Below are 21,247 nucleotides of genomic sequence, written 5' to 3' on the forward strand. Positions count from 1 at the left end.
CAGTTTAGGCAGTCCAATCAGACGTCTATCTGCACAGATCATTCTTTAATCTGCATGATGATGGGCTGTAAATAAGTTTGATTTTAATGCCGGAATGAATTAACCAATCACCCAATGAATGAGCGTTTTACTCTTTTGTTTGGCGATTGCCAGCATATTTACACCAATAAACAATCCCAATTATCAGCTCGTCTAAATGGGGCTTAAAGGGGTCCTCTGGGGAGATAAAAAACGTTTTGTACTGTCCCTATCCTCATACATTATAAAGATGAGATGCCCAGTGCACTTTAATTGTCTGTAAAACCCTTGTAATTCGTTGTGACATCAGCTGCTCCTTACTGCTCCCCCCTCCCAACTAGGGCCTGCCTGAGAAGAGGAGTGAAGAGAAACAGCTATTATCTCAGCATCTCATCTTTATAGTGTATAAGGGTACCGTCACACAGTGCAATTTTGATCGCTACGACGGTACGATTCGTGACGTTCTAGCGATATCGTTACGATATCGCAGTGTCTGACACGCAGCAGCGATCAGGGATCCTGCTGAGAATCGTACGTCGTAGCAGATCGTTTGGAACTTTCTTTCGTCGCTTGATCACCCGCTGACATCGCTGGATCGTTGTTTGTGACAGCGATCCAGCGATGCGTTCGCTGGTAACCAGGAAGCGGACGGCAAGGGACCAAACGGACATCAGATGGTGAGCATGTACGGTTTTTTTTTTTTTACTTTTACGCTGGTAACCACGGTAAACATCGGGTTACTAAGCGCGGCCCTGCGCTTAGTTACCCGATGTTTACCGTGGTTACCCGGGGACTTCGGCATCGCTCCAGCGCCGTGATTGCAACGTGTGACCGCAGTCTACGACGCTGGAGCGATAATCATACGATCGCTGCGACGTCACGGATCGTGCCGTCGTAGCGATCAAAATTGCACTGTGTGACGGTACCCTAAGGGCAGAGACAGTACAAAAAAATAGTATCTTCCCAGTGTACCCCTTTAAGTTGACCCTTTTGTGACATGGTTATATTAAGTTTTTTTCCTTCACTTCTTTCAAGAGCCATATTTTTTTTTATTTTTCTCTCAATATAGCCCAATGACGGCTCCCACACAGTGTACTGGAAAACAGAAAAAAATATTCCAAGTGCTTTGAAACGGCAAAAAAGTGGAAATTCACAATTATTTTTTTGTTTTCAATTTACCATGTTCACTATATGGTAAAATTGACCTGGCAAGATGATTTTCCAGGTTAATACAAGTACTCAAAATACCAAACATGCATAGCTTTGTTATTCTTTTTTAAGTGGTGAAAACAAATTTCGAAAGAAAAAAAATAGCTTTTGTTGCCATTTTCAGAGACCTGTAACATTTTCATTTTTCAGGATATAGGGCTGTGTAAGGCCTTATTTTTTGCGCCCTGAGCTGATGTTTTAGGCCGGGGTCACACTTGCGAGTTCAATGTGAGAAACTCACACGAGGCTCTCCCATCAATACCCGACGCTGCCACCAGCACTCAGGAACGGAGCATGCGGCTGCATGTATTTCTGTGCAGCTGAATGCTCCAGTCCCGAGTGCCGGGTATTGAGGTGATAGCCTCGCGTGAGTTTCTCACATTGAACTTGCAAGTGTGACCCCAGCCTTACTGATACTATTTTGATGTTTGATCACCTCATTGCATGTTATTACAATGTTTTATATTTTGATAGATTGGACTTTTACGAATGCAGCGATACCAAATATGTGCGTTTTTTTGTTTTTATTGTTTTATTTTTAATGAGGCAAAAGGGCCATGAATTGAACTTTTGTGTTCACGTTTTCCTGTATTTAATAGACCCATTAGTGGACGTTAACCAGCGATTGTCTGATCGCTTGTACTACACATCGCAGTGTTTCAGCACTTTTTTTTAACAAAGTGCTGGATTACCTGCTGTCCGTTGCATTTTCTCCGGATTGCCTAAGGTTGGACAACCCCTTTAAGAGACAGAGTTATTGGTGACATAGATATATAACTGCAGTCACACCTGAAAATTACTGGTGGTGACGTGTGTCGGGGGAACAGTATATGCAATATACTATATTATATACAGTAATTATTGAATTCTGCATATTGCAACTCTTATGCTTTTTACTTTTAGAAAAAGAAGAATTTTCAGTGTCACCCTCTGAAGAAGTGACTGACTACTTCAGGTAGGTTATTCATGTAATAGTTTTTAAACTGGTCACTGTGGTTACAACAAATGTTGCATACAGCAATAGTACAGGCAAATATAAGAAACTTTATAATATATTGTGCTCAAGGCAAGACACACTGCCAGCTCGGGCAGAGATCAGCACACAGCTGCCTATAGAAGTCTTTGCAAACTGCTGTCTTTTACAGCCAAATATTTCACGTTTTGACTCATCAATCCACAGCACTTCCTGCCATTATTTTGCACCCCTGGTGCTATGTTTTTGTGTATAGTTCAGCCACTTGGCTTTGTTTCAGTGTGAAAGGTATGGCTTTTTTGCCACATTTCTTCCATGAAGACCACTTCTGGCCAGACTTCTCCAAACAGTTGATGGGTCTATCTGGATCCTACAGGTTGCTATCAGTTCTGAGCTGATGGCACTACTGGACATCTTCTCCGATTTTAAAGGGATGCAAGAATAAACTCCTTTTCATCTGCTGCACTAAATCTCCTTGACGACCACTGCGTCTACAGTCCTCATTGTTGCCCATTATTTGGTGCTTTTTTTTAAAAGACCTTGAACAGCACATCTTGAACCCCCAGTCAGCTGTGAAATGTTTGCCTGGGAGACACCTTGCTGATGTAGTATAACTGCCTTGTGTCTTGTTGCTGTCCTCAGTCTTTTGATGGAGTATTATTACCTGTGACAACTGCTTAAAAATCATTGAATTTAATCTATTTTAAATGGGTTGATCCATGTTCAGAAATCACATCCCGTCTGTTGAGTTGATCATGTGGGTCTCACAGTTACTTGAAACATCCACTCGTAATGTCCACGGTAACAATTAAAATGAATGTTAATTTTTCACCGCAGTATAATTTAGCTGCACTTCTCAGCTCATAAATATCATACAGATCAGATTTGCAATAATGTATCCACACAGTACATGAACAGAACCCGTGCCCAAGACTGCAGCATGATTTGGGCCTAATTTATCAAAACTGTCTAAAAGAAAACCTTTGTAGTCCATAGCAACCAATCAGAACTCCGCTTTCTTTTTCCAAACAGTTCAGGTGACATGAAAGCTATAATGTGATTGGGTGCTAAGTTTTTCTTTTAGATAGCTTTGATGTATCTGTCCCATCAAGAATGTAATAAACAGTGTATATGCCTAAATATCCACATGATCTTACAATCCATAAAAATGCTATCCTCTAATCTCCAACTAATTTCCAATTTCAACTACTGTATTCACAAAAAAATATTCAAGTAGGTTTGTGAGGTGGTAACATACTCCATAATGTGTGCATGATATGGTGTCCCTTGCTGATTGCGTTCATTAACCCTGCTAAGAGACCCCCTTGGCTGGTGACAGAAGTAATTTTCAAGGTTAAGTACAGTATGTATAAGGAGATAAGTCTCTTGGCGCAATACGCAGAAACAGAAGTTTAACTCCTTCCATGCCGAGCAGCCATACAGATGGGGCGCTCACTAACATATAAAGATGTATAAGTGCCAGCAATAGCACAGTCATAGGCTTCAGCTTCTTCTCAATTACTTTTTCAATCATTTACATGAATAAATGATTGGCGGCTATAGAGCGACAAACTGATTATTCACTACAACATTTAAGCCTTTTTTTTTTTTTTTTTTTTGAAGAAGTAATCAATAATTCCGGGGCTAATTTATTTTTAATATTGACTTCCAGGGAGACCTTAGACAGAAAAGATTGAAGAGCTCTGTGCTGGTGTCTTAAATTGGACTGGACTGGCCCACAGGGCAACAGGGCAATTTCCCGGCAGGCCCTCCCTGTGCAGGAGCGGGCCCCCACTGGGCACTTTCACCTTCTATATATGCAGTGTTTGGCATAGTACATTTAATGTAACATGTTCAGACAAGGGCAGCATCCCAACATTCATTTCCAAGCTACAAAGTTTATTATGGCATAGATGAATAGGCAAATTTGTGAAGAAGGATCGGGTAATATTGCACGTAGCTAAACAGTGGGTTCCGAGAATCAGTGTCGCTGTTGGGCTCTTCGCACCCCAGTCTGACACTGGATGTTAATATGACAGACAGCTACTTCCAGACTAAGTTTCTAAAAAAAATCCCCACAACTGAGGTATATCCAAGGTTAAGTTTTGTTGTATGTAATGCAGATCCCTGTGCGAGTGGCCCCAGCATGAATTCCATTCCATATCTATTTCCACTGCTATTTTGATGTACTCTCCATAGTAAGGGTATACCTGTTCAGTCAGAGGGACTGAATTATAAAGAGATTCGGGTCGGTGGAAAAAAGATGTAGGGGTGGGCCACAAAAACAGCCATTTGTCTTGTGTGTTTTGCACAGGATAATAGAAGAATTCCATACTTACATATTACAGTGGAGGCTTGAAGCCATGCTGTAATTGCCACTTAAGATCATATCCAGTAGTCCATCACTTGCTGTCCATCCCCCTCAAAGCGGATATTCAGTATGGCTTCATATGAGGCAATTTTACTACACATCAATATGTTGTCCTGCCGATGTGTGGCCGCTGGAATAATTTTCTCATCAATTTCCTTGGACTTCTAATAATCCTCTCGTCCAAACGTGTGGCTGTTTATATTTTTTTAACATAGCTGTAAAAATGTGTATTCTTCCTTTTTACACACTAAGCTCGGTTTTTCATGACCCACCTGCAGTGTGGGACTGACCCACTGGAGAAGCAGAGAATCTTCTGCTGGGCCCAGACTTCTCCTTCAGGGGCATCCACAGTGGCAGACCTTGTGGCTGCTATGGAGCCTGTGAGTCAGGGGGAATCTATTGCCGAATGACATTGGACCCCACATCACCATCCGGTGTCTAGATTTCTGTGGGGACCATCATGCTGTGTATCCTAAGGATGGCGATACCATAAAATAAAATGGTGGAGGAGATTACTGACGACTATCTCTACTGCCATTCATCCTTTTCATCTACACCACAGGCGCGATAAAATCACTTGAGCAGAAAGAGGCTAGGGGAGCAATTTTTTTATTATTATTTTATCAGTCATTCCTTGTGGTGAACCCCTTACTGTAAATAGGGGAACTGTGGTCCCCATAATTGTTTATAAGGAGCTGTTGGGGCTCCATATTGTATATGGGGAAGCCATATAGGGGCCACATACTGTGTGTAGGTAACTGTGAGAGACCTCATACTGTGCATAGAGTGGATATGGGAGACATCATATAGTATACAGGGTGCTGTAGGGGCCATCATACTGTGTATAGGGAGCTGTGGGGAACACCATAATGAGTATAGGCGAGCTGTGGAGGTCATCATAGTGTGTTTAGAAGTGCTGTTGGGAAATGTGTTTTTAGGGCTTCGACCTTTCCTTGGATCCTCATACTGTATTTGTGTAAGGGAATTCAATGTGGGAGTATCATGAGGGTGGGGCATTTTGGGGGGCATCACACTCAAAGGGAGCCATGAAAGGGTTATTATCATAGCAGGTGAAAACACAAACGGGCTTCTCTAGGCAAATGACATTGATGACTTAAGGCTTGGATAGATCATTGATATCAGATCTGTTGGGGTCTAACACCCAGCATTCCTGCCAATAAGCTGTAATAGCGGCTGGATGTTAACATTTATGGAGTTATACTATTATATCATTATAGGGGTTTTCCAGGGCTAATCTTCTTCAGGTGCTGTATCATGTGGAATCCTAACGGTGTGTAATATACCCACTATTAGGATTCGTCTCTACTTGCCAGTTTGATCAGTCATCGTGTGATCGCTCATGTGCACCTTGACTACTTGTGGTCATGTGACTTCTCTTCTCATCCCTCTCAATGCTTTAACATTCAGAGAAGCAGGAAGATTAGCTAGTCGGCTTGTGGCCAAAAGTTTGAAAACCTCATATGATCGATCACGTGATGATGACAGATCAAACTGGCAAGCAGAGTCGAATCTTACCATTGTGTATCTTATGGCAATACTGTAAAATACATTTCACCATGAAAATTAGCCCTGGCCTGAAAATATGCTTTAATGAGAACACATTGTTTTTGTATATCAGAAAGGTGGGCCCTCAGAGTCACGTCTTCTGGTGGGGCCAATGCCCAACACTGCCCACCTGCATTTTCCACAATGCAAAGTATATTTGATGGACAAAATTGTTTGTTTTATTGTAAATATAATTTTCATGCATGCGCCTTTGTGACATGCGCTCGGACAGCATAATACATGGGAACGCCGTGGGATCAAGGCGGGGTGATATTGATGCTTGTGGTCAGCTTTAAATTAAATCCGTCACCAGTTTTTTGCTACCTAATCTGAGAGCAGCTCAATGGAGGGGCATAGACCCTGATTTCAACGATGTATCACTTACTGTGCTGCTTAGTGTAATTTTTATACAATTGGTGTTTTATCAGCAGGAGATTATCACTAGAGGATTGCTTGGCTTGATGCCAGGTAGTCCAACCAAGCTCCCACCACTGATTTGTTGTTTACTGCTTATATGCAGTATACAATCAGTGGTAGGGGTTGAGGTTGGACTACCTGACAACAGGCCAAGTAGTCCTCTAGTGATAACACAGGTCAACAAAAAAAAAAATTTTTTCTGGTGTCCAAAATATTTTAATGAATTTGGGGTATTTTTGGGGTGCTGATTCTGAATATGCTATCAGTTTTGCCAGATTGGCTCAAGTTTTTGAGATTTTTGGTATCTTATTTATAGCACTTGTTGGTAAATGCGACGCATCATCTCATTAATTTCTTTGGATTAGTACTTGAACTGAGCAGTTCTCAATATAGTTTTGTGTTAATTAGTGTTCTAAAAGTTTGTTCATAGCTTGATTTTTGCACTAACTTTATGTTGTTGTCTGTTTTCCAGTGAAAAGCATGAACTCATCAAGAAGAAGTTGTCTTAACGATCCAGACTCATTCTGTTACATTTGTGGTGAATACACACTGCCAAAACATAGAAGAAACATAACAGACTTCGTAAAAAAAGTGTATTTTGCCTATTTTGGGGTTATGCTTGGGGACCAAGACAAGTTTTGGGCACCACACATAGTGTGCAAAGCATGTATCGAATTATTACGAAAATGGAGCAAAGGACAAAGAAAAAGCTTCAAATTTGGTGTTCCAATGGTGTGGAGAGAGCCAAAAAATCATCAAGATGACTGTTATTTCTGTGCAGTGCAAGTGCAAGGATTCAATAAGCATAAGAAACGAAAATGGGAGTAACATGGAATCTGCAAGAAGGCCTGTCCCTCATTGTGAAGATGTGCCTGTACCTGTGTTTACCATAAATAACAGTCATCATGATGATTTTTTGGCTCTCTCCACACCATTGGAACACCAAATTTGAAGCTTTTTCTTTGTCCTTTGCTCCATTTTCGTAATAATTCGATACATGCTTTGCACACTATGTGTGGTGCCCAAAACTTGTCTTGGTCCCCAAGCATAACCCCAAAATAGGCAAAATACACTTTTTTTACGAAGTCTGTTATGTTTCTTCTATGTTTTGGCAGTGTGTATTCACCACAAATGTAACAGAATGAGTCTGGATCGTTAAGACAACTTCTTCTTGATGAGTTCATGCTTTTCACTGGAAAACAGACAACAACATAAAGTTAGTGCAAAAATCAAGCTATGAACAAACTTTTAGAACACTAATTAACACAAAACTATATTGAGAACTGCTCAGTTCAAGTACTAATCCAAAGAAATTAATGAGATGATGCGTCGCATTTACCAACAAGTGCTATAAATAAGATACCAAAAATCTCAAAAACTTGAGCCAATCTGGCAAAACTGATGACATATTCAGAATCAGCACCCCAAAAATACCCTAAATTCGATGAAATATCTTTGGCACCAAAAATGCTGTTGACCAGTGTAATCTCCTGCTGATAAAACACCGATTTTTATAAAAATGACACTAATCAGCCCAGTAAGTGATACATCATTGGAATCAAGGTTTGTGTCTTCAACATAGCATCAATTTTTCTAGGTACACGTACATAGTTTTTGAAAGAAATGGGCAGGGAGGTTCTTTCAAATATCTTGGAGAGTTAACCACAGATTTTCTGTGGATGTCACTTGTGCAAATTCTTCTGTATCTTTATGTAATCCCAGACAGACTTGATGATGGTGAGATCAGGGATCAGTGGGGCCAGGTCATTAATTTCAGGACCCCTTGTTCTTTATGCAGAAGATAGTTTTTAATGATATTGGCTGTACAGTATGTTTTGGGTCATTGTCCTGCTTCAGAATAAGGCTACGTTCACATTTGCGTTGCGTCGGGCGCAGCATGCGTCATGCGCCCCTATATTTAACATGGGGGGCGCATGGACATGCGTTGTGTTGCGTTTTGTGACGCATGTGGTTTTTTTTGCGCAAGCGTCAGGGCGCAGAGGACGCAGCATGTTGCATTTTTTTTGCGCTAAAAAAATGAACGCATGCGTCACAAAACGCTGCGTTTTGCATGCGTTTTGCGTGCGTTGTGTCGCCGACGCAGCACACAACAACGCAAATGTGAACGTAGCCTTAGTTGGAACCATGCCTCCCTGATGGAATGCATAATGCAAAATTATATGCCTATATTTCTCAGCATTGGGGACACCAATAAGTGTGCAATGTTGAGGACTGTAGATGTAGTGGTCGGCAAAAAAACTTAGTGCAGATGAAAAACAAAACATACTTCTTATATACCGTAAATTGGAAGATGTGCAGCAGTGCCATCAACTCAGAACTGGCAGCAACCAGTGGGACACAATTCCACCCATCTACTGTACAGAGAAGTCTGGACAGAATGCATCTTCATGAAGAATTGCAGCATAAAGTCATACCTTTGACGTGGACACGGGGCCAACTAAACTCAACTATGCACATAAACATAGGAACTGAGGTGTAGATAAATGGCAGCAGGTGATCTGAATTGATGAGTAAAAGTGTGAAATATTTGGCTGTCACAGAAGTCAGTTTGTTCGCTAAGGACTGGCGAGTGGCAAAATAATGGGTGTATGTAGGCAACAGTGACCTAATGAACATGCTGCAATGTCCTCCTTCATATGCATGAGCTCTGTAAAACCCCGCCCTAACCACTGATTAACCGCTTTCTGCCTATGCACTGTGTACACACACAGAAAGCTGCCAATTAGTGGTGTGGGTGGGGTTATACAGAGCTCAGCATTCAGAAAACTGGTAGATCTGCAGCAGATAAATCAGTGATTTTATCAAAATTACACCAAGCAGCCCACTAAGTAACGTATCACTGGAATCAGGGTCTCTGTCCCACATCATGCTGCTCTCAGATGGGTTAGCAAAAACCTCGTTACAGATTTGATGAGTATAAACTATTAACACTTCTATTTTTTCCAAGTCTTACTTTGCACCATTTTTTGTTCACCTGCATAAGACATTTGTCCAATGCTGTATAAGCAGCAATAGATTTCCTGCCATTACATATTTCTGCCAGCAGCTTCCATATAATGGAATAGTAGAGTCCAAACTTGTATGAATTGAGTTTCTTCAAAAGTAAACATTTGTGCTGTGAATGTTGTATTTGTATTCTCCCCTTAAATGTGTATTTTTACATTCTTTTATTAGTCTTGACATGTGTTAGTTTGATTTCAGAGTGTGCTCAGCCAGCCCGCTTCTATCTTGTGTGCCAAATCAGCTCAGTTAATACAACAAATACAGCTGCAGGCTTGAAGTTTCAGAAATTGGTATTTCAGAATATGTGTAATACCATATAATTGGATATTGCTTCCTACTCACCGCCAAAGTGCTGATTGACAAGACCTCCCCAGCGTATACAGTAGCGCCTAGTTTGGGGATTTCATGACACTGTTGCCACCTAGTGGATAGGAAGGGTAACACATACTAGCATTTCCTTTTATCTGGCTTATGCATAGAAAATCATGAGAAATTGTTCATAAAACAGAAGAACTAAACAAAATCAACGTATTAATATAAAAAGATTGATTAGTAACTATATTCAATACGTTGAATTTCCGCTCTTTTGTACCCTTTAGTAAATACACCACAATAACATCTGAAGACCAGCGGAAATTGTATGAAGACGACTTTGCCTCTGATTACACTGAATATCTAGAGCTGCATGCCAAGATTGGGAAAGTGCTGGAGAGGTTTATGCGGCTTGGCTCTAAAATGAAGAAGCATCAGCAAGGAACAGTAGAGCACAAGGTAAGAATTTAATATAATCCATGATGTGGTCAGATTAGCCCCATCTGGATTTATTTTCTATGGAGACCACCAGTATCACCCTATATGATGGAGTTATTAAAATGTAACATAATACCCCAGACATATTTTTTAATTTACTTGTCATGGACACAGAAAACTAATCACCCCATAAAGAGCATACTGTAAGTCTCCTGTCCATATTATTGCTGATTGGCAAAAGTCTGACCACTGGGATGACCAGTGATCACAAGGTGAATGGAAAGTGTCAGATAGTGAGGAATGTTGCATCATGGGAGTAGTGGTCACACACTTACTACCACTCCCACAGAAATGATGAGCGGTAGCCATGCATTTACACTAAGACTTCATTCACTTAAAGGGAACCTGTCAGGTTGGATAATTATATTAAACTGTAAATGTAGGGTTAATTTTGAGGTTAATGGTGTTTTGAAGGTGCTAGTCCGCAACACTGAAAGTGCAGCACCTGGGAGAGAATGAATTTTTTTCTCTTGGGGGTCGCCGGCTTACGGTTATGCAGGCATGCTGGCGACATCACAATTACTGCTCAGTATATTGTGAGCGATGACTGTAAGCACATGCCGGCAGTGACTGACAGCCAGCTGAGCTGGTTTCCTAAGCAAGAAGCACACGTCTGCAAGCTCTTTGCAATAGAGCTAACAAGAGCTGGTCTAAAGCTTGCCAAATCACTAAATCTGGCCAGCCTCAGTGCCACTGTGCTCCTCCAGTGCTGCAGAGAAAAAGTTCCCTCTGCTAGAAGCATGGGGGAACACGCAGTTCAGACCAATGGCTCAACCAAACCGCCTGCCCGAACTGCCAGTCTTGAGGAGTGCACCACCTATGGTAACTAGGAAGCTGAGGAGCGATGTGCTCCTGAAGATAGAAGGCAAGCTTGACACTTAAAATCTTTCCTCAGCCATCATTTGTTGGGGAAGAGTTGTGAGGCTACAATGCACATTAGATGGTCAGCCAGTCACACCAAACAAAGTGGGTTTGGCCAACCTTTCTCTGCTATGTACAGGGGTCTTGTCTGTCATCACAGTATTTACTGATTCTTAAAGGTAAACTGTCACCAGGCTTTTGTTACCCAATCTGAGTAGTGTATGAGTAAAGATACTGATTCCAGCGATGCGTCACTTACTGGGCTGCCTGCTCTCAGTGTACACATCATGCTGCTCTCAGATTAGGTGGCAAAGCCTGGTAGCAGATTCCCTTTACAGCAATTTATAAAAGAAACACAAATGTCCCCTATATTACTTGACGAAAGGGACTGAATATTTTGTACTTGCATTTCAATTAACCCCTTTACAACCTAGGACATATAGGTACGTCATAGGGCGCCTCCCCCTCTTTGATGTGTGCTGCGGCCCTGAGCCCCCATCTTTTCAGGCACATGACAGATGATTTGATCAGCTGTCATGTGCCCTAAGTGCTTCTGTGAATCTCTGACAGCGGCATTTAAAATACACGCATCTGAAGCGTGTCACAAACTTCGCCCATCGGTGCACCTGTCACATGATTGCAGAGCGCTGATGCGTTGGTGCGACGACCTGGGGTCTGCAGGACACCCCTGTGCTTGTCATTGCAGATTGTTTTAGCGCAGCCCCGTGGCCAGCTTTCATAGCAGATGATGATTTTTGCTACACATAGCAGGGCTGAAGCCAAGATATGTGTAGCACAGGCAATAAGATGATGGCAGATTCTAGACTCCCATAGAGACTATGAAGCAAGTGGAAATTAATTTAAAAAAAAATATATATATATATAGAAGTTCAAATCACCCCCCTTTTGCCCCATTCAAAATAAAACAATAAAAAAAATGACACATATTTAGTATCCCTGTATTCAGAAATTCAGAAATGCCCAATTTATCAAAATATAAAATTAATTAAATGGCGCAATGAGAAAAAAAATCAAAACGCCAGAATTTATTTCTTTTTGTCATCGCAACAGTGTAATAAAATGTAATAACAGGTGATCAAAACATTGCATCGTCCCCAAAGTGGTATTCGTAAAAACGTCAGCTCGGTGCTCAAAAAATAAGCCCTCACCCAGTCCCAGATCCCGAAAAAATGAAGACGCCAAGGGTCCTCGAAAATGGCGTTTTTGTTTTTGTTTTTTACAAACTTTGGAATTTTTTTTTCACCACTGAAATAAAAAAGAACCTAGACATGTCTGGTGTCTATGAACTCGCAATGACCTGGAGAATAATAATGGCCGGTCAGTTTTAGCATTTATTGAACATGGTAAAAAGAACCCTACTGTGGAATTGCACTTTTTTTCTGCAATTTCACCACACTTGGAATTTTTTCCCAGTTTCCAGTACACAATATGGTAAAATCAATGGTGTTGTTCAAAACTACTACTCATCCCCCAAAAAACAAGCCCTCGCATGGCCATATTGACAGAAAAAAAAGTTATGGCTCTGGGAAGAGGGGGAGCAAAAAACGAAAACGCAAAAACGGAAAATCCCAAGGTTAAGTTTTTACATTGCTTAGATCTATGTGAGGGATGCATTATTACATACGCAGCTTCCTTTATCTACACTCCCTGATATAAGTTATGTCGCTTATCCATGTTATGTAAATAAAAGCTTATAACCTGACGTTAAATTCATTCATTGGTTGTATAAATTATTCTTTTGAAAGCTGAAACCCTCCGAAATGTGGTTTAGGTTAAGAAAATAAATTGGCATCAATGCAGAAATATTGATCAGTTAATGGACACAGAATGGTCAGATTTTGGCAAGACAAAAGTTTTATCACCTGGTCATATAATGCACCCAATCCTAGTTTACATCCTCACCTGTGCTCAGTAAATGATCGGTTAATTAGTGTGTGTGTATAAAAAGAAACCCAGCACCCCAGACCTTCACTTGAACTGCAACTTGAGCTCTGACAACATGCCAAAAATCCACCCTGCGACCAAAGCCTGGATTATCAAGAGGCTGAAGACCAGATCCACTGCAGAGGTGGCTGGCACCTTTAATGTGTCTCAGCATCAAGCGCAAAAAATTAAAAAAGAGATTTGAAGAGACTGGAGATGTGTTTGACAAGCCCAGGTCCGGCAGACCCTGCAAGACAACTGCTCAGGAGGAACGTTTGTTGGTTAAAAAATCCAAAGCAAACCCCTCTTCCACTGCAGAAGAGCCCCAACAGGCCTGTGTCAACTAGAACAGTTTGTAGGATTCTGTCTCGCAATGGCCTCCATGGTAGAACCAGTGCCCAGAAGCCAGCACTAAACAGAAGGCAAATAAAAAACCGTGTGGCATTTGCAAAGTCCCACAGCCTGCTAAACAGACGGACACTGGAAAAGTGTCAGAAGATGGATTTCTCTGATGAATCTTCAGTAGAATTACACCACAGCCACCACAAATACTGCAGGAGACCTACTGGACCCTGTATGGATCCAAAATACACCCAGAAAACATTTACATTTGGTGGTGGAAAGATCATGGTCTGGGGTTACATTCAGTATGGGGGTGTGCGAAACATTTGCAAGGTGGAAGGCAATATCAATAGCCTAAAATATCAAGAAGTATTAGCTACCTCTTATATTCCAAATCATAAAAGGGGTCAAATTCTGCAGCAGGATGGTCCTCCATCTCATACATCCAGCTGTACAACAAAGTTCCTCCAGGCAAAAAAGATCAAGGTGCTCAAGGACTGGCCAACCCAGTCACCAGACATGAACATCATTGAGCATGTTTGGGGTAGGATGAAAGAGGAAGCTTGGAAGACAAAACCAAAGAATCTAGATGAACTCTGGGAGGCATGTAAGACTGCATTCTTTGCTATTCCTGATGACTTCATTAATAAATTGTATGAATCATTGTTAAACCACATGGATGCAGTCCTCCAAGCTCATGGAAGTCACACAAAATATTAAATATGACTCTAATAGCACCACAACTTCATTCACCAATGTTAGGCAACATATATTTGTATTTTAAGTTAATTATTTGTTTAAATATCACATTACTTTCTGTGGGCGACAAAACGTTTGTCTTACCAAAATCTGACCATTCTGTGTCCATTAACAAATCAATATTTCTGCATTAATGCCAATTTATTTTCTTAACCCAAACCACATTTCGGAGGGTTTCAGCTTTCAAAAGAATAAGTTACACAACGAATGGATGAATTTAACGTCAGGTTATAAGCTTTTATTTACATAACATGGATAAGCGACATAACTTCTGTCAGGGAGTGTATGTGTATGTCTGTTCATAGAAAAACACTTTATAAATGTCATTATTTTTTACTTTTAGATGGTTGAAAACAAGATTCTGTCAGAATATAAGAAGTTCAAGAAGGTACGTTACGCATACCTCCAGACTGTGCCGTCTGCCTCATTCATAGATCATTAGGACATTGCCCCAGTGCAACCAGTCAGTGGTGTCCCTGCGCAGTGCATTAGACTGGGATTGGCTGTTCTGGGTTTTGTATGCAGTTTTTCAAGTCAAAATCAGTAACAAATAATAAATGGAAGATACCTGTAATGAAAAGACTAAGGCTGCAATTCATCACTTACAATTTATTGGAGTCAATGTTCTTTTTTTTTTGGCTTGTGACATTTGTTAACATTTTTGCACAAAATTAATCAAAATGGTGCACACAAATGTTCTTTTTTGCAAATTTTTAGCACAAAAAAGTTACAAATCCCTTAACCCTTTCCCGACATATGACATACAGTTGAGTCATATGTCTGGTTCACAAGCTCAGTCTCTGACAGCAGCATTTAATGTGTGCTGGCAGGGGGTGCGTCATTCCACGTGCCCTTTGGCACATTCGTGACATGATCGCAAGGCGCCGATGGATTGCCATGACAGCCGGGTGTGTGCTGAAGACTTCCGTGCTTGTCATGACGGTTCTGTGAAAGCCAGCATTTATCCATGATTTTAGTTATACATAGCAGGGATGATGCACTGCTATGTATAGCACAAGCGATCAGATAATTGCAGCTTCAAGTCCCCTAAGGGAACTAATAGATCCAGTAATAAGTGAAAAAATATATTTTTTTTAAATCAGAAAAATTTTTATATATAAAAAGTTCAAATCACCACCTTTTGCACCATTAAAAATAAAATAATAAAAACAATTAAAACTTAGACATATTTGGCATCGCTGCGTTTGTAAAAGTCCAAGCTATCAAAATCTAAAATAAATGAGTAAATAGCTCAACGAGGAAAATTAATCAAAACGCCAGAATTAAAGTTTGTTTTTTTTGACCACTGCAACAATTGTAATAAAATGCACTATGAGATTATGAAAACATCTACTCCAAAATGGTATCAGTAAGAGCTAGGGGTGCAAAAAATAAGTCTTCACCCAGCCCCAGAACTCAAAAATTGAAAGTGTTACAAGTCTCGGAAAATGGCGACACAAACAAATTTTTAACATCACATGATAAAATGAATGGCGTCATTCACTTGTCCCGCAAATAAGCCATCATATGGCTATATTGATGGAAAAATAAGAAGGGGAGGAAAAAAATGGGCACTTCGTGAAGGGGTTAAAATAGAAAGAGCACTTTAAAAAATGGCCTAAATCTTATAGAAATTAAGGCACAAATGCTAAAACCACTTAAATAAAAAAGAGCAAATTACTCTAGAAAACTGGAGAAGCAGCAATGATGAATTGGGGCCTCAGACTTATCTTTTAATTCGACTTTTGGCTTCAAAAACTACATCAGAAACCTTAACGTGTGAACGCAGCCCTAATGTATTACAGCATCTTCATTTCTGAGAAGCAGAAAAAAGGTTTGTCCAATAAATGCCACGATTAGTGTTAAAGTTTTCACACCGTGACATATGAAATTTACTGTATTGATCATAAAATCCAAATTTTTTTGCAATAAACATGCCCTTAATAAAAACTATTGTAGATCTATAACTTTCTGTTCCATTGTATGGCGCCACCAGGTGGTCAGATGTTATAGCCAATGTGCAGATCAATCTCTTCACTGCAGAGCGGCGACAATCTGATCTTTCTATTAGACAGTCCTGCAGTGAACACTGCACTCACTGCATGGTGACCTGGCTATGGGGGAGAGGGACATAATGTGACCAGCAGTGGTCTGCACAAGATACACTGACCACCAGGGGGCGCTATACTCTGTAAGAAATGTTCATACTGTATAACTTTCCTGGATTTTTTGGCATGTTAGGCTACTTTCACACTAACGTCGTGCACTGCACGTCGCTATGCGACGTGCCGACGCAATGACGCTAGCGTTGAAAGCGCCGCGCAACGGGTGCAGCGGATGCTGTTTTTCAGCGCATCCGCTGCCCCATTGTGATGTGTGGGGAGGCGGGGGCGGAGTTCCGGCCGCGCATGCGCAGTCGGAAAAGACGCTAAGGACGCACCAAAAAACGTTACATGTAACGTTTTTTTGGTGGCGACGGTCCGACGCAACACGACGCAACGTCGCACGACGATTGCGACATGTGGCAATGCGTCGCTAATAGAAGTGTATGGAGAAAAAACGCATCCTGCAAGCACTTTTGCAGGATGCGTTTTTTCTCCAAATCGACGCATAGCGACGTGCAGTGCACGACGCTAGTGTGAAAGTAGCCTTAGTTGCAAACATTGCAGATATGGTATGATCTGTACAGTACATGTGCTATGTAATGGTGTGACATCCCTTAAATAATTCCCATCCTATGGATTAAAATGTGATTGGTGGGAAATTATAATATATATTTATATGATTTGCTTCATTTTTTAGGTATATTTATCACGTCCATATATCCAATCTATAATTTAAGTTGAGCAAAGGATAAGGGTTGTAAAGAGCATATTTATAGGTAGTCATTTTCCACATTTATTTATTTTTTGCTTTGTCTAAAAATAAGAAAAGAGGCTAGGATAAAAAAAACAAACAAATGAGCAAATACCCTGCAGCAAATAACTAAGTAGTAATAGTTCTTGTAAATAACATCCGAGGGCAGCATCAGCAATCATGCCGGTATTAATGGTAGAAGACTGCTGTGATTGGCTGCAGCCGTCACATGATGTAGTTGTGAAGTCACCATAACAGCAGCGGCAGAGCTGAAGCTCCAGGCAATAAGACTAAGGGTACGTTCACACAGGACTTTTTTGCTGCTTTTTTTTGCTGCTTTTTTTTATGCTAATTTTCAGCTGCTTTTTACAGTACCAGTAAAGCCTATGAGATTTCAGAAATCTCATGCACACACGTTGGTTTTTTGTTTGATCAGTTTTTTCTGCTTTGCTGCTTTTTTTGGACATAGGGCATGTCACTTCTTTCAGCGTTTTTGCAGCGTTTTTGCAGCGTTTTTTCACCCATTGACTTGAATGGGTGATGAAAAAAACGCTGCAAAAACGCTGAAAAAACGCATGTAGCATTATTTGCTGCTTTTTTTGTGCAGAAAATCATGGCCAGCAGGAAGGGATCTCACAGCCAAGAGCTTAGGGGTGTGGTTAGTGAGGTGTGAAGAGCCATTGTGAGCCATTGTGAGGTGTGAAGAGCCATTGTGAGGTGTCCTGTTTGTGATCTATTGTGAGGGAGTTCCTGGTAGTGAGGTGTGAAGAGCCATTGTCAGCCATTGTGAGGTGTGAAGAGCCATTGTGAGGTGTCCTGATTGTGATCTATTGTGAGGGAGTTCCTGGTAGTGAGGTGTGAAGAGCCATTGTGAGCCATTGTGAGGTGTGAAGAGCCATTGTGAGGTGTCCTGATTGTGATCTATTGTGAGGGAGTTCCTGGTAGTAAGGTGTAAAGAGCCATTATGAGGTGTCCTAGCAGCTGAAAATTGGCATAAAAAAAAGCAGCAAAAATCTGCAGCAAAAATCTGCAGCAAAAAAGTCCTGTGTGAACATACCCAAAAAACGCACCAAAAACGCACCAAAAAAACGCACCTAAATTAGCATAAAAAAAAGCAGCAAAAAAAAGCAGCAAAAAAGTCCTGTGTGAACGTACCCTAAAAGTATACCAGCTTTTTCCTGAAGTTGCTTTGCCTAAAAAAACATTGATGGGTGTGTCAGCGCCTTAAAGACATCATGTGCACATACCCTTTAAGAGACTCTCACCTGGTTTACGAGAGCAGCATATCGTAGGGGCAGAGACCCCGATTCCAGTTAGGTATCACTCGCTGGGCTTCTTGCTGTAGTTTTGATAAAACAATTATGTTCTGCAGCTGTGCTGCTCCTCTCACAGATATGGTTCAGCTATTCCCACGTCTCACGACTTTACACAGAAAGCTTTATATCAGCGCACGGACTGGCCGGCAGCTCTCCTGACCTGAGCATGACAGCTGCATAGAAATACAAGAAGTCGTCACGCTCTGGTCAGTAGAGCCACCGGCCAGTCCGAGAATTACGATACAATCGTCGCCCATGTTATATGGCCGTCCCTTACACACAGCTCAGCATTGAGAGGACTAGCAAAGGTGCAGCAGATACAGGAAAAGTTAGCAAAACTACAGCAAAGAGCCCCATAAGTGACTAAACGCTGGAATCTGGTTCTTTCCAATTTATCCTGCCCTCAGATTGGGAAGCCTAGTGACAAATTCACTTGTTAGGCTAGCTGTCCCGTATCCTGATTTATAAATGGATACACATGCCAACTACCTGTGGCCTCCTAAGCAAAGTCAATCGTCTGTACATGGGAGGTGTATGTCTCGTTATAAGGCTGATGTTTGTGTCTCCTCACCTAGACTTATCCCGGCTACAGGGAAGAGAAGAGCCGCTGTGAATACTTGCACCACAAACTCTCTCACATTAAGCATCAGATTCTGGAATATGAGAAGAATACGCCAACATAGGCCAACTGGACTCCAAAGGACATTTATCCGTGCCACAAGACTGCGGCCATCGATCAGCTCAGTGGGGTCTGACCAAGAGAGAGGCTTCATGGAAAGCGACTTCTCCGCAAACCAAGCGACTTATGGAAAAGAAAGAAAAAAGTGCCATCAAACTGCTATAATGGTGCATGCGGTAGTAAAAGACGCCTCTGCGCATCGCCAGTGAATCAGCGACTGCCTTATAGACGACAGGTTACGTCATGTACAAATCACAGATTGTAGCTTTTTTTTTTGGTGACTTTTGTCCTGTAAAGATAAAGTGTAAATCAGAAAAACTTGGTTCCTGTAAAGATGTAGAAATCATGTACTGCTGTGCGGTGTAATGATCTACCGGGGAAGATGCCTAGTCCAGAAACATATGGAACAATGTCAAATGTCCAATGTCGCCTGTGTGGAACAATCCCAAGGTGGCGCCAGCTGGAACATCTATGGGGCCACAGAACTACAGGTTTTCTGTGACTTCTGGTACGCTGGGGGATGCAATGTGACCGCATTCACCTGCATCATGCTGTGATGTAGCGGCGGCACAGAGATCTTTGTGCCGAGCATCCTCTGTCGCCACGTACCCCCGCCTAACATTCACTAATGCAGTTTATCCTTTAAAAATGGATAACGCTAGTTTTATTCATCAGTGGGGTTCTTGGTTGTCAGATGTTAACACGTGACATGACACAGGTTTTCTGCCAAACCAGACAATCTTGCCCAACCAGCCTTGGACTCTCCGAATAGGCCTAGATTTAGTACAATTAATCGCATTATGAGCTACTATGTTTTGTGAAATCATTGTTCTTTATACTGACCTGGGGTCTACAATTAAAGTCTTTCTCGATCTTATAATTTGTGTTCACTTTGTTGCGGTTGTGACATTTTAAATCAACAGGAATCAGTCCCCAGATTTTTTTGACACCTAATCTGAGAGCAGCATGATGTATAGACAGAGATCCTGATTTCAGCAATGAGTCACTTACTGGGCTGCTTACTGTAGTTTATAAAATCTGTAGCCATGTAGTCCTCCATATTCAAGATCTCTGTCTAACCCCACCCCTCCACTGATAGGCAGTTTTCTGTAAACACTGTGCATAGGCAGAAAGCTGCCAGTGGTGTGGGCAGGTTTTAGAGTTTATTTTCACACGGGTTTAATTGGAAAAAATAAATATGGACACCCACAATTTGTTAGTTTCTCCTAAATGCAGCAATGCCCCATCTGTGGTCAGAAACTACTGTTTCATTATGAAGGAGTACTATTTTTCTTGAAAGACAAATTTTCCTTGAACACCATTTGCAGGGTCCAACAGGTGCCATAATGCAGAACCTTCAACCACAAGTGACTCCATTTTGGAAATTACAACCCCACTGGCAACTCATCTATGGGTGTAGTGACTATTTTGCCTCACCGTGTTCTCAAGAAATAAGCACAGCTGGTATTGTAGAGTGAAAATTGCAAATATGCCAGATAACTGCCCAAATAAATTATGGGGTTGAGATTTCCAGAAAAAGTTGGGAACAATGCAAGTAGGTTCTTCACAACACACCATTGACATACAGTTGTGCTCAAAAGTTTACATACCCGGCAGAGTTTTTGCATTCTTGGCCTTTTTTCAGAGAATATGAATGATAAATTTTTCTCCACTCATGGTTAGAGGTTGGGTGAAGCCATTTATTGTCAAACTACTGTGTTTTCTCTTTTTAAATCATAATGACAATCACAAACATCCAAATGATCCTGATCAAAAGTTCACATACCCCATTCCTTAATACCGTGTATTGCCCCCTCTAACATCAATGACAGCTTTAAGTTTTTTTGTGGTAGTTGTGGAAGAAGTTCTTTATTTTCTCAGATGGTAAAGCTGCCCACTCTTCTTGGCAAAAATCCTCCAGTTCCTGTAAATTCCTGGGCTGTCTAGCATGAACTGCATGCTTGAGATCTCCCCAGAGTGGCTCAATGATATTGAGGTCAGGAGACTGAGATGGCCACTCCAGAACCTTCACTTTGTTCTGCTGTAGCCAATGACAGGTCCACTTTGCCTTGTGTTTTGGATCGTTGTCATGTTGGAATGTC

General features: G+C 41.2%; 1 protein-coding gene across 2 annotated transcripts in view; it reads left to right on the top strand.

The window, feature by feature from the left end:
- ELL3 (elongation factor for RNA polymerase II 3) overlaps positions 1-20,396 on the top strand; it is a 188,344-nt gene extending 167,948 nt beyond the window's left edge. The window contains exons 9-12 of one of the 2 annotated variants that reach the window (XM_077263576.1): positions 2,131-2,182; positions 10,178-10,349; positions 14,638-14,682; positions 19,042-20,392. In XM_077263576.1, coding sequence (XP_077119691.1) covers positions 2,131-2,182; positions 10,178-10,349; positions 14,638-14,682; positions 19,042-19,149 — 377 coding nt within the window. In that variant the 3' untranslated portion in view covers positions 19,150-20,392. Of the gene's footprint in view, positions 1-2,130; positions 2,183-10,177; positions 10,350-14,637; positions 14,683-19,041 lie in introns of both variants that reach the window. The other variant, XM_077263577.1, reaches the window with a different exon arrangement.
- Positions 20,397-21,247: the final 851 nt, after the last annotated feature.

The sequence above is a fragment of the Ranitomeya variabilis genome, chromosome 5 (genome assembly GCF_051348905.1).
Source record: "Ranitomeya variabilis isolate aRanVar5 chromosome 5, aRanVar5.hap1, whole genome shotgun sequence".
Classification (NCBI taxonomy): domain Eukaryota; kingdom Metazoa; phylum Chordata; class Amphibia; order Anura; family Dendrobatidae; genus Ranitomeya; species Ranitomeya variabilis.